Source organism: Balaenoptera ricei, chromosome 13 (genome assembly GCF_028023285.1).
Source record: "Balaenoptera ricei isolate mBalRic1 chromosome 13, mBalRic1.hap2, whole genome shotgun sequence".
Taxonomy (NCBI): domain Eukaryota; kingdom Metazoa; phylum Chordata; class Mammalia; order Artiodactyla; family Balaenopteridae; genus Balaenoptera; species Balaenoptera ricei.
The window spans coordinates 76635216-76647996 of NC_082651.1; the positions used below are offsets into that span (position 1 = coordinate 76635216).

General features: G+C 35.7%; 1 protein-coding gene across 5 annotated transcripts in view; it reads right to left on the minus strand.

Annotated features, from left to right (window-relative positions):
• TTC27 (tetratricopeptide repeat domain 27) overlaps positions 1-12781 on the minus strand; it is a 192169-nt gene that overhangs the window by 24620 nt on the left and 154768 nt on the right. For all 5 annotated transcript variants that reach the window (XM_059942919.1, XM_059942921.1, XM_059942918.1 and 2 more), the window contains 3 exons: positions 10234-10332; positions 5124-5176; positions 236-401 (listed from right to left, as the gene is read on the minus strand). In XM_059942919.1, the coding sequence (XP_059798902.1) occupies positions 236-401; positions 5124-5176; positions 10234-10332 (318 nt within the window). The remainder of the gene's footprint in view (positions 1-235; positions 402-5123; positions 5177-10233; positions 10333-12781) is intronic.

Below are 12781 nucleotides of genomic sequence, written 5' to 3' on the forward strand. Positions count from 1 at the left end.
TTCATAACTGAGTCACAGTAATATTCAGTCTATGATTACACAAACATATTTGACCTTGGAATGCCAGAATTAATATGTAACTAAGAATATTCAACTATACAAAAAAGCCCTCTTTTATATATTACTTGTGTTTAACAAAATTTTCCTGTGTAGAGTCAAGGAAACAATTTATATCATATAATGAACTATTAATATCAAACACAAAATAACAAATAACAAAATATGAATATCCTACCTGAGTATCTTTGTATTTGTCTCTTAAGTCCAAGAGCCGATGATAAGCTTTAATGGCTTCTGAAAATTCCCCAATGTCAGTGCTAGTGAGAATATAGTTTTCCCAGATCTGCCAATGTTCATAGTTGCACTTGAGGGCTTCTTGTAAAGTTCTAAAAGCTTTCACTCTATTGAAGGTCAAGTTAAAAAAACAAAAACAAAAATACCAATAATGAATAACCATAGCTAAATAAACTACAGCTAAATGTATAAAATACTAATGTGGGCTTTCTGTCAGTCCTTAATCATTCATGTTAATAAACAGAATTAGAGGTTCAAACAACCCGAAACCACCTCAAATTTCCCTAACAGGAAATGGCAAACAAAAACAAGTAGAAATGAAACAAGAATAGGGAGACATAAATAAAAACCAAGTAGAAATTTTGAAATTGCAAGAGACATTAAAACAAACAAACCAAAAAACCTCAACATGTGACAAAAACTAGATTACACACAGTCAAAAAGAGTACTGATGAATTGAAAGATAACAGTGAGGAATTCAGATTAAAAAATAAAAGAATAATAAAGAGACAGAGGAAAGAATAGGAGGTAAGATTCAAGCATACATTCGATAGACATTCCAGAGTAAATAAATGCAGAAAATGGCAAGACACTACATTTGACAAGATAATAGCTGAGCATTTTCCAGAACTGAACAAAGATCTAAATTCTATGATCAAAAGTATATTTTGTGTACTGAGCATTATATTGAGTTGGCCAATAAATAAAGGCAAACCAACACCTAGACACTTTATGTGAAACTGCAGAACATGAAGATAATCCTAAAACCTATAAAAGAATGACAGTTAGAGGACAGCAGATATTTCATTAGCAGCAGAAGATGGTAGAAGGCAATAAAATACTTTAAAGTGCTAAGTAAAAATAACTGTCAGTCTAAAATTTTATAATCAACTAAACTTACCACTCAAGAATAAATGCAAAATAAAAAATTTTAACATGTACAAAGACTAAGGAAGTTTACCACCTACTGACCCTAACTTAAAAGAACTATTAAAGCATCTCCTCTTGCAAAAATAAAAGGGACTTCAAAGAGAAGAAAAGGGATACAAGAAATGATCAATGGTGAGAAGAGAAAATGAAGTATGTCAGTAAATTTAAATAATTATTGAGACCAAAAACAATTATGAGTTGTATTTTAAAAAAAAGTAAAACTACAAGTATATAGACCATATTCTCTGCAACTAAATAAGAAATCAATAGTAAAGAGACAGTTAAAAAAATATATGCCTGCAAACTTAAAAATGCACTCCTAAAAAAAAGGAACCTACAGTTGGGGGGGGGGGGAGATTCATATTAGAAAGTACAAAATATTTAGAATTTAATGAAAGCATTATATACCACCATCTGCAAGATATACGTAAAGGAGTATTTAGAGAGAAATTTACATTATTATATGTATGATTATAATTATGAAAGATGGAAAATAAATGAGCTAAAACATCCAACTTAATTTTGTAAAAGAACACCAAATAATTCTAAGAAGAAAAGAAATTCTAAGAAAGAAGAAAATATGAAATAAAATATAAAGAAAGAATATAAATGATCAACCAAAAGCTGGCTTTTTGAAAAAGACTAATGAAACAGACAAATGTCTAACTAAATTCCATTTAGAATTTAGAAAAGTGGTATATATAAAATTAGTAATTTTTAAAAAAATCATAAGAGAACATTATGAACAAATTATGCAAAATGAGCTAAAAAATAGAAAGCCAAATAAATCAATAAAAATTAAAACTAGGCTAGGTGGTTTTACAGATAAGGTTTATCAAACCATCACAGAATCCTTGCCTTATCGAAGCTACTTCAGAAAACAGAAAAACACTATTAAAAACTTGATATTGACAAGGAAATCAACAGAACTTCATGTCACCTATTCTAAAAGTTAAACATCTCAGCTCTCAAAAAGATTCTTAATACTTTACTCTACTGGCTGAACAACACTATAGCTCCCTTATAGATCATAAATGCTTTACTGGACAACTATAGTAACCTCTTTCAAAGGTATGCTATCAATCTCCCTCTCCAAGAGCCATTTTGAATTTGCTAACTTAAGACTACAAGGTCCACCTCCCTTTCCCTGCTGAGCCTCACAGGGTTTCATCAAGACCCCTCCTCTTTGCTGACTTCAAGGCAAATTTTAGAGAGGATGGTGGGGGGGTCTTCTGGCTGACTCAGGCCCTTGTTCTGAGAGTCACCCCCTAAAGCACTTAAAAAGAAGTGTAACTTCTTTTTAGTAACCTTCCCTGCTAGTCACTGAACACACAAATCATTTACTCATTCTCTAATATACCTATGGTACTGATCAAAATTTCTTTACAATTAAGTCCTTTTAGTCTTTTCATAACCACAATTCACTACAGTTTAGTTTTTTATACCCTATATTAAACAATTTACCGAAAGTTGTCATGGAATGCACTGATTCATTTATCCCTTGACCCACCCACCTTTACAGTTAAAAATGTAAGTGCCCTTGCTCTAATACTTCTTCAAATTCAGCCATAAATTGTTTCTATGTGATTTTTTTTCTTTTTTTTGTTTCTTTCTCTACTCCCTATGCCCACCTCATATGTGATAGCAACTGCCTTCAAAGGCAGTGGACTGAGATTCCCCAGGTCTCCCATCCACACAGCGGGTGGGTGTGAAGTTATCCTATTGGAAAAGAACTCAACAAGCAGCAGTCCACACCAGGAGGAGTATCCTTTTTGTATGTCCTCCTATCCTCTAATCACAATTTTTTGGCCTCAAAATTTTTGCAATGAAATCCTTTTTTGGAAAGTATGACTCCCTTCTAAGGAGCTTCAATTCCTGATTCACTTATCAAACCCACAATGGTAGTGATACTGCACTATGACAGTTATATAGGAAGATGGAAAAATTCCCCACGGGACTGGTAGGGACATGATGCCTAGGGGAATCAGAGGAAACGGGGGAAAGAGCACTTTAGTGAAGAACCTGGTGACAGCAGAGGGAGAGATGAGATAGTTTAAAGGGTCACTTTAAGGCAGGGATAGGATTCTTTTGAGAGGAGCATTAATAATTTGCCCCTGAAGTAACAATCTCCTGAGTCAAAAATGAGCTCTCTCTGGAGAGCAGCAGCAAAGGAAGCAAAGAGTAAAGAGGCAAGAATAAAGGAGTGATTTACCTCTGACCTTACAACCCCACTCTGACACAAAAACCTATTCATGGAGCTGCAGGAAGACAAAAAAGTGTCAAAAAGAAGCTGAGGAACAATGTGCAAGAACCACTAAGAGAGAAAGCAATTAGAATTCTTAGGATTAATGGGCTGGAGGACAGCATAGAGTATCAAGAGCCTTACTACATACAAAATTATCAGTATTACTAGAAAAACCCGCTGAGATCATTCTACAACTATGACAGGGATTTCCCCTGCCCCTGCTTTAACCCAGAAGGGTCTCTAGTGAGTTTTAACACAATCAGTTGCAATCAAGAACATAATATTATTTCCCAAAGAGAGCGGTAGAACAAACAGTACTTTATTTATGTAGATTGTCATCCAAGAGCAGCGGAAGCATTTCATGATCTCGACGTAATGTGGATTTAATGATATCTTCAGAAGTACTCGTGAATCCACAGAGAAAAATTAAATTTGAAAATAAGGCGAAATAAAAATGGAACTATATCTACCCTTTAATTCATTTATTTAAAACTGGGGCAACAGCCATCCTTGCCTCTTCCCTTTCCTTCGCTTTCTATAGCCAGTCAGTAAGCCCAGTTGGTTGTTCTCTTTATAAACTGGCATCTGCCCCCTTCTTTTTCCAGTCTCGTTATCGCCTGCCTGGACTGTTACCACAGCTGTCTCCTAACTGGTTTCCCTGTCCCCAGTTCCCTCTCTATTCTGTCTCACACACTGTCACCAGATAAATCTTCCTAAAAAACTTCCTTCTTCATGAAATTACCCCACTGAAATCTCTGGCTTCCTACTGCCAACAGGATAGTCTCAACTAGTCAGTCAGATAATCAGAACACGCTGCCATTTGACCCCAACTGACCTTTCCAACCTCATCTCCCACTATAGATCTCAATAGTCTCGAGCTGGACTATTTTACTTCCTATATCCTAAAGTGTGGCATTCATGCCTGTCACTCTGCATTTGGTCACACGGATTCAGAACGCTAGGTACACAAATTAATGACCATTTATTTCCGAATCCTGAAAGGCTTCCCTCTCTCCCCTCTACCAATTCTTCAAATTTTAGCTTAAATCCAACATTCTCTCAGAAGCATTTCTGAACCAGCATCACACACCTTCTCTCCTCTGAGATCCTCACAGGACTACGTGAGTGGCAGAGAATATAACTGTTCTACAAATATCACCTACCATTATTATAGCCCTCTTTGTACTTCTCACTTGAGATTTACCACATACAACTTATATTATTAATCAATTTTTAAAATAATATGGCATAATATTTTATTTTTTAAACCCACACTCCCTGAAGACATTGGTTCATACTTATATGTCTCAGTAATGTCCAGTACACAGCAAGCAATCATTAAGAATCTATCAGTTGAGCTGACTGACTAAAGGCATGCTTGCTTTTACCATGCAATGAAATTTAGGATACAAAACTTCGGTATCAAATAAAGAGGTCAAAAAGTATTTCTTATTTTATTACATACTAAATGTTTTCAAGAAATAAACTACACCTGGAATGCAAATGGCGATATTAAGTCATTTTAACTCAAAGATATGGGTAGGCAAGGGGAAAAAGACAAAGAGTAGGGCACAATGTTTCAGTGTTCAGTTGAAGAAAATCTCATTCATTTATTTTGGAAGCAAAGTTCTTCATCTTTTTCTGATGCACTTACTTTTGTTTTAATCGGATATAAGAAGTTGATAAATTGTTCCAAGCTTCAGCATTCTGAAATGATAGACAACAGTTACAGACTATTCTCATTTACATATAATTGCTGCAACCAAAAATATAACATATTTTCCTAGCTCAAGATGTACTCTTTACAATGTTAATTTTCAATAAGGTACGTTTAAAAATGTATAAGAAAATTAAATAAATTAAACTTAACACTTATAATTTAGAACAAAAATAGTCAACAAGGGCTTAGCTGGTGGCACAGTGGTTAGGAATCTGCCTACCAATGCAGGGGACATGGGTTCGAGCCCTGGTCCAGGAAGATCCCACATGCTGCGGAGCAACTAAGCCCATGTGCCACAAATTGAGCTTGTGCTCTAGAGCCCGTGAGCCACAACTACTGAGCCCACCTGCCACAACTACTGAAGCCCGAGTGTCTAGAGCCCATGCTCCGCAATAAGAGAAGCCACCACAATGAGAAGTGCGTGCACCGCAATGAAGAGTAGCCCCCGCTCGCCACAACTAGAGAAAGCCCACGTGAAGCAATGAAGACCCAACACAGCCAAAAATAAATAAATAAATAAATAAATTTTTTTTTTTAAGTCAACAAAATGATATAACTATTATAGCACTTATTTGGAAGTTTGCTAAGATTTTATTTCCAAATTTATATTTACAAAACAGTTGGACAATTTACAACATAATTTACACAGTATATAGATTAACTACAAATCTAAAGTAATGCAAAATATTGTTTTTCTTATCATAAAAGGCTTTGCTATTTTACCATCATCCTTCATCAGATGGGAGAGTAAAGGAGTATGTGCTCTCCAGTGTTAAGCCTAAGTATTTCATCAATCAAACTTATTTCTCTACCTATTCCTCTATGCAATGACAAAAATAAAGCCTCTATATAAATGTTGATTCTAACAAGAATGATATAAATTATGCTTGTTCCTCTTTGTTCCACGTTTTATAAAACAAAGTATATAGTTCTCAAGTTCCATACATATGATATAAAAATTAATTGGCAATGGACCTCTCCTTACAGAGAGAGCACTGTTAGTACCAGACTAGCCTTATTGCCATAAAAAGTTACAAACTGGACGAAATTTAGGAAGCAACTGTTTTTGAGAAGTTGGACAAAGGGTTACACAGGACTATGATCCCTGAGAGGATCGTTGAGCTGTCTCAACAATCAACCTACACTTCTATCTAGAGGCACTTTGAGGGCTGCAGCACAGAAAGGTAGAAACCAAACAAAGCACAGCAAGTCTTACTAAGAGGGGGAAAAAGAGTTCAGAGTTCAGAGTTCAGGGCTGAAAAGGTGGCTGAATTTGCAAAACAAAATAACAGGGAAGAGAGATCTGTGCAGAGAATAAGCTCCAGAAATCTCAATAAGCATCTCCTTGAGTCCTTGGCTGAATACTAAGCTACACATGTGCAGGGCAAAACTTCTTAAGGCCAGGCAGGGAACAACTACCACACAGCTGGGAGCTGAATGGAGATTCTAGACGTCACACAATTCTGGGAGTTATTCAAGTTCCAACCAACCAGAGAGGAGAATTCTTACTGATCACCTGTGGGATTAAGTTCAGCCCCCAAAAGGTTATACCTCAAGAGAAGGTTGACAGCAACTCTAGAATAGGGACAACTCCAGACCCACCCTAAGCTTAAAATCAAGCTGATTCACAAGTAAATTAACCAAATGTCAAAATAAAACTCTACCTTCCTCAAGGGAAGACAACAAAACCCAGAAACTCAACAACACAGCATCCACAAGTGTAGGATATAATTTTTAAAAATTGGTAGACAGGCAAACAAGCAGGAAAATTCATCCATAACCAAATAAAAAATCAGTAAACAGAAACAGACACAGAAATTAAAGAGATGTTGGGGGCTTCCCTGGTGGCGCAGTGGTTGAGAATCTGCCTGCCAATGCAGGGGACACGGGTTCGAGCCCTGGTCTGGGAAGATCCCACATGCCGCGGAGCAACTAGGCCCGTGAGCCACAACTACTGAGCCTGCGCGTCTGGAGCCTGTGCTCCGCAACAAGAGAGGCAGCGATAGTGAGAGGCCCGCGCACCGCGATGAAGAGTGGCCCCCACTCGCCGCAACTAGAGAAAGCTCTCGCACAGAAACGAAGACCCAGCACAGCCATAAATAAATAAATAAATAAATAAATAAATAAATAAATAAATAAAAACAACTGTTTAAAAAAAAAAAACAGTAAAGCCAAATCTAACCAAACAAAAGTCTAAAAAAAAAAAAAAAAAAAAAAAAGAGATGTTGGAATAAGCATACAAAAACTTCAAAGCAGTTATTATAAATATAATAAAAGATCTGAAGAAAACATGAACATGATAAGGTAACAATTGGGGAATCTCAGTAGAAACATGAAAACTATAAAAGAACCAAATAAAAATTCTTGAACTAAAAAAAAAATAGATTGTCTGAAATGATGTTTAGTTTTTTTTTTAATTGAGATGTAACTGATATATAGCATTGTATTACTTTTAGGTGTACTACATAATGATTTGATATATGTGTATATATCTGTGGTATATATATATATATATATATATATTTTTTTTTTTTTTACTTGAACAAGCCTTTATTTCCTCTTTGATTTCTTCAGTGATCTCTTGGTTATTTAGTAACGTATTGTTTAGCCTCCATGTGTTTGTGTTTTTTACGTTTTTTTCCCTGTAATACATTTCTTTTTTTTTTTTTTTTTTTTTTTTTTTCACACACACACACTGTATTTTATTTTTACAAGAGATAAATCGACTGACACCAAGCATTGTACATGGATGACCACAACAAAAGCAACAATGATTGCAATTACCAAACATGAAACACACTCATACTATGTCATAGTATTGACATTCAGTCCAGTAATCCTCCACTGTAACAGCTCCTTTACTTTGCAGTGAAAATTGATTTGTATATTCTTTGCCTCTGAGTCCTTGTGGAATTTTTTTTTTTTTTTAAATTCAGACAGAAAGTCACAAAAATTATACTCATCCTCATCAGTTCACTCAGTCCCATGTAATTAATTTTTTTTTCATCTTGATCTTTTGTTAGCACTTTTATGAGTTCATCAGTTTTTCATTAGAGTTCTGAAAATGCTTATTCATTCAGTTCAGCAGTATATCTGTGGTATATATTGATTACCACAATAAGTTTAGTGAATATCCACCACCACACATAGTATAATAAGTTTAATGAATAGGTTTAACAGCAGATTTGACATAAACATAAGAGCTAAACCAATAAAACTCTTAGAAGAAAAGATAAGGTAATCTTCATGATCTTAGATTTGGCAACAGATTCTTAAATATGACACCAAAAGCACAAGGAACAACAGAAAAAACAGACAGGCTGGACCTCATCAAAATTAAAAACTTTTGTACCTCAAAAGACACTATCGGGGGCTTCCCTGGTGGCGCAGTGGTTGAGAGTCTGCCTGCTAATGCAGGGGACACGGGTTCGAGCCCTGGTCTGGGAAGATCCCACATGCCACGGAGCAACTAGGCCCGTGAGCCACAACTACTGAGCCTGCGCGTCTGGAGCCTGCGCTCCGCAACAGGAGAGGCCACGATAGTGAAGAGGCCCGTGCACCGCGATGAAGAGTGGCCCCCGCTTGCCGCAACTGGAGGAAGCCCTCGCACAGAAACAAAGACCCAACACAGCCAAAAATAAATATAATAAATAAATAAATAAAAGATTACTATTAAAAAAAAAAAGACACTATCAAGAAAGTGAAAAACAACTTGCAGAATAGGAGAAAATATTTGCAAATCATATATCTGATATCAGATTTGTATCTAGGATATATAAAGAATTCTTACAACTCAACAGTAAAAAGACCAATAACCCAAATAGGTAAAGGATGTCAATAAACATTTCTCCAAAGATGATACACAAATGGCCAAAAAGCACATAAAAAGATGCTCAACATCATCAGCCATCAAGGAAATGCAAATTGAAACCACAAGATACCACCTACTAGGATGACTATAATCAAAAAGACAGACAATAATTAAAGACAAGTGTTGCCAAAGATGTTGAGAAATTAGAGCCCTCACACATTGCTGGTGGGAATGTAAAATGGTGCTTTAGAAAACAGTCTGGCAGTTTCTCAAAACTTTGAATAGAGAATGGATGAATTGTGAAAATATTAATCTAAGTGAAGAAAGGCAGTCAAAAAGACCACTCATTGTATGATTCCACTGATATGAAATATTCAGAATAGACAAATCTACAGAGACAGAATGTCCATTAGTGGTTGCCTAGGGGTAGGGATGGGGGGTAGACGTGGAAGGTGTTTGGGAGAAATGAGGAGTGACTGCTCACAGGTACAGGGGATTTCTTTTTATGGTAATAAAAATGTTCTAAAATTGACTGTGGGGATGGTTGCACAATTCTGAATATAATAAAAAAAATCACTATATTGTACACTTTAAATGGATGAACTAGATGGCATGTGAATTATTTACCATATCAGTAAAGCTGTTAAATATTTAAAGACTGTAAACTAAAAGAACTTTCTAATAGTGCAATTAACATAGGCAGCACATGCTGGTGACCAACAAAATATATGTGACACTTTGCTGTATACTCAGCAAAGTATATTTTTAACTAAAAAACTGTTTTATCAAAACTGTTTTCTAAACAAAGCAATGAATAACTTAGCTATTATGAGAAGAAACTTATTTCTAGATTTATAACTCATATAACTTAGGGTGTGACCTTCTGCCAAAGGGATACCTTCCTCCAACACAAAAGGAATTGGTGTTCTTCTTTTTTTTGACATAAAATAATAGAAAGTTTGAATCTTTTTGCCTTCTTCTCTCTCTCTCGCTCTCTTTTTTTACTGTGATAAGAACACTTAAGATGAGATCACCCTTTTTAAAAATTTTAGGTGTACAATACAGCGTTGTTACCTATAGGCACAATGTTGTACAGCAGATCTCTAGAACTTACTCATCTTGCATAACTGAAACTACAGACCCATAGGAATTGCTGTTCTGAACTACAGTACGATTCAAATAACTTAGAGTACCAAAGAGCTGTAATAAGGAAAGAAGACCAAACAAACTTACGTCGGGTTCTAGAGTCACACAGCGCTGAAATGCCCTTGCTGAACCTCCATAGTCTTCCAAGGCCAGATAGGCACAGCCGAGAGAAAACCACACCCCGAGCTGCAAAGACCAAAAGGCAAAGTCATTCAAACACATAGAGACATTTATAGAATTAACCTGAAAATCATTTAAGATACTATCAACAAACACACTAGACTACTATAAAGAATGCAGAGCTATAATTTGGCTTACATTTTATATTAGTTTAAATGTAGGAAACTTAGCAATGGAGATGGCATTTTTCCATATAATTTTCAAAGCTAATACAACACTGAAAGCATGTGCAATATCACTGCACGTCTTTTACCGAGAAAGACCATTCTTTGTGTTAACCAACTCCGTGAAAGCAATGGAGAGCTCTGTTGACAAGCCCTGATATTATAAATGAGGGATTAATCTAACATTTTTACTGAACATCTATGTAACTATGTAAAAAGTATACAGAGCATCAGCAGGTTCACAACTGATGAATGTATTACGAACTTGAGAGGAAAAATTTTTGCTTCCATCTTCAAGTTAGACCACAAATACTTCTGCAGTTTAACCAAGAGCCAAATTGCCCTAGCATGTATCTGTTTAGGCATGCCCAAAAAAAATTTAGAAAAAGCAGGCTGAGAATCTGGATTACCAAAGAGTCATTCAAAGTGGAAAGCCTGACTTAAGTTAATATGATTTGTAAACTTAGAGATGCAGAAAACAGGTAAATTAGGAAGTAGCTATTGAAATCACAAAAGAATTCTTTACAGCACAGGGTTTCCTTAAAATTCAATAGCCTCTGTCAAAAGGAAGATAAGACTGATAAAAATTCAATGAAATTAGTCAGAAATGCAGCTATTACAACTTTGCTTTCCTTTTAGATATAGTTAGTAAGGCCAGCAGCAGAATGCAGCTTACTTTCTTACTTTCTTTGACTTCCAGTACAAAGGCAGTAAGCCAGCAGACAGACTTGGTTGAACACTCTAGGGTGGGAAAGGAAATGAGGTGCTCTGTTATCTGTCCGTAGCCTTCCACAGAGGCAAGTAGGAAGCTGCCCCTACACCCTCCTCCCCCTGCCATTCCTACAAAACTTGCTCCATGTGGCCAGTTGAGGCCTGAAATTTCTTTAAGCAGATATAGATTTTAAGCAGATATAGATTTTTAGCCGATAATCAGAGATAAGGCTTAGAAAGCAAACATCCTTGGGCAATTTAACACTTTGCCTTGAATTCACAAGAGGCTATAAATAACTGCTATGAGGAGACTTTGAGAGATTTTGTTAGAGGTATAGGTAATGGCTAGAAATGGGGTGGCTGTGTGTTTGGGGGGGTGGGGGGGATGCAGAGGTACTAGGTGGAAATAAAGTTATAAGTTCACTTTTCTCAATCACGGGACTCTAGCAACTTAAAAATTAGCGTATTACACTTTGCTTCTGTCTGGTTATTTACAGAATTAATTGAAAAGAGTTCCATACTCACTAAATGTTACTCATTTTGGAAGGGCCTAAAGTCTGATGCTAATGTATAAAACAACATATAAAACAAGCTCTCTTACTTCTAACCTAGTTGAAAGTTTCAAAATCTGTGTATTATATTTCATCACTTATAAGGTGCACTTTTTTTTTCCCATTTAACATCTCTGCAATAGATGCATCTTAATAACCCATAGCTGATCAGAGTTTTATTGGCAGCATTCAATTTTCTATACAAGGTGGCACTTACATGTGCCTCTTACAATTGACAGCATCTTATACCCCAATAAATCATGGCAGCAAGTTTACTTGGAATGAGGTATACCTCATTCTGGGACTAAATCAAGAAAAATGAGAATTGCCCTCAAAGTTCTCAAAATGCATGTGCCCTGCTTGCTTCCTGCACCAGCAAAGAACAAACTCCCCACAAAACTATTTCACATGTGTTATAAAAAACAGCAAGTGTAAATTTAAGATGTAAATAAAGAACTTTATTTTTCAATCCACCTGAAAAAACAAAGGTTACAAATGTCTGAAATTAGCAATTATCTCACAGCTCTAACACAAGCTGGTGATGAGATTACTGTTGATCTTTAGGTTTTTAAAGCAAGTCAATATTTTGTAACCAATGTCCTAAAACCAAAATAAATTTGATGAAAACCAGGCAGATGACAATTTAATATATAGTATTATGATTCTCTTTTCTTTTTGCTCTTGGTAATTTGTGTAATTGCTTTTTAATTTGCATCTGAAAAAAATTCTAGAATCATTAACTGCTAGTAGGTTTTCATCTACTGATAACATATAATTATGATGGGAGATGACTTCTGTACACATCCTATTCTTTGAAATCATGAAATGGCTTAAAAAAAAAAAACTCTAGGATCTTCTAACTGCTTCTGGCTGACCCACTAAACCATCAAAACTGCATTCATACCTTGCATCTCAACTGAGGTCCTCAGAATTTGGGGGACTAAGGAGAATATTCAGTGCCTCTTACTCTTTTCATTTTAAACTATTACTTAACCTATATTATCCACTGGCATCTTGATTTAGGATGGT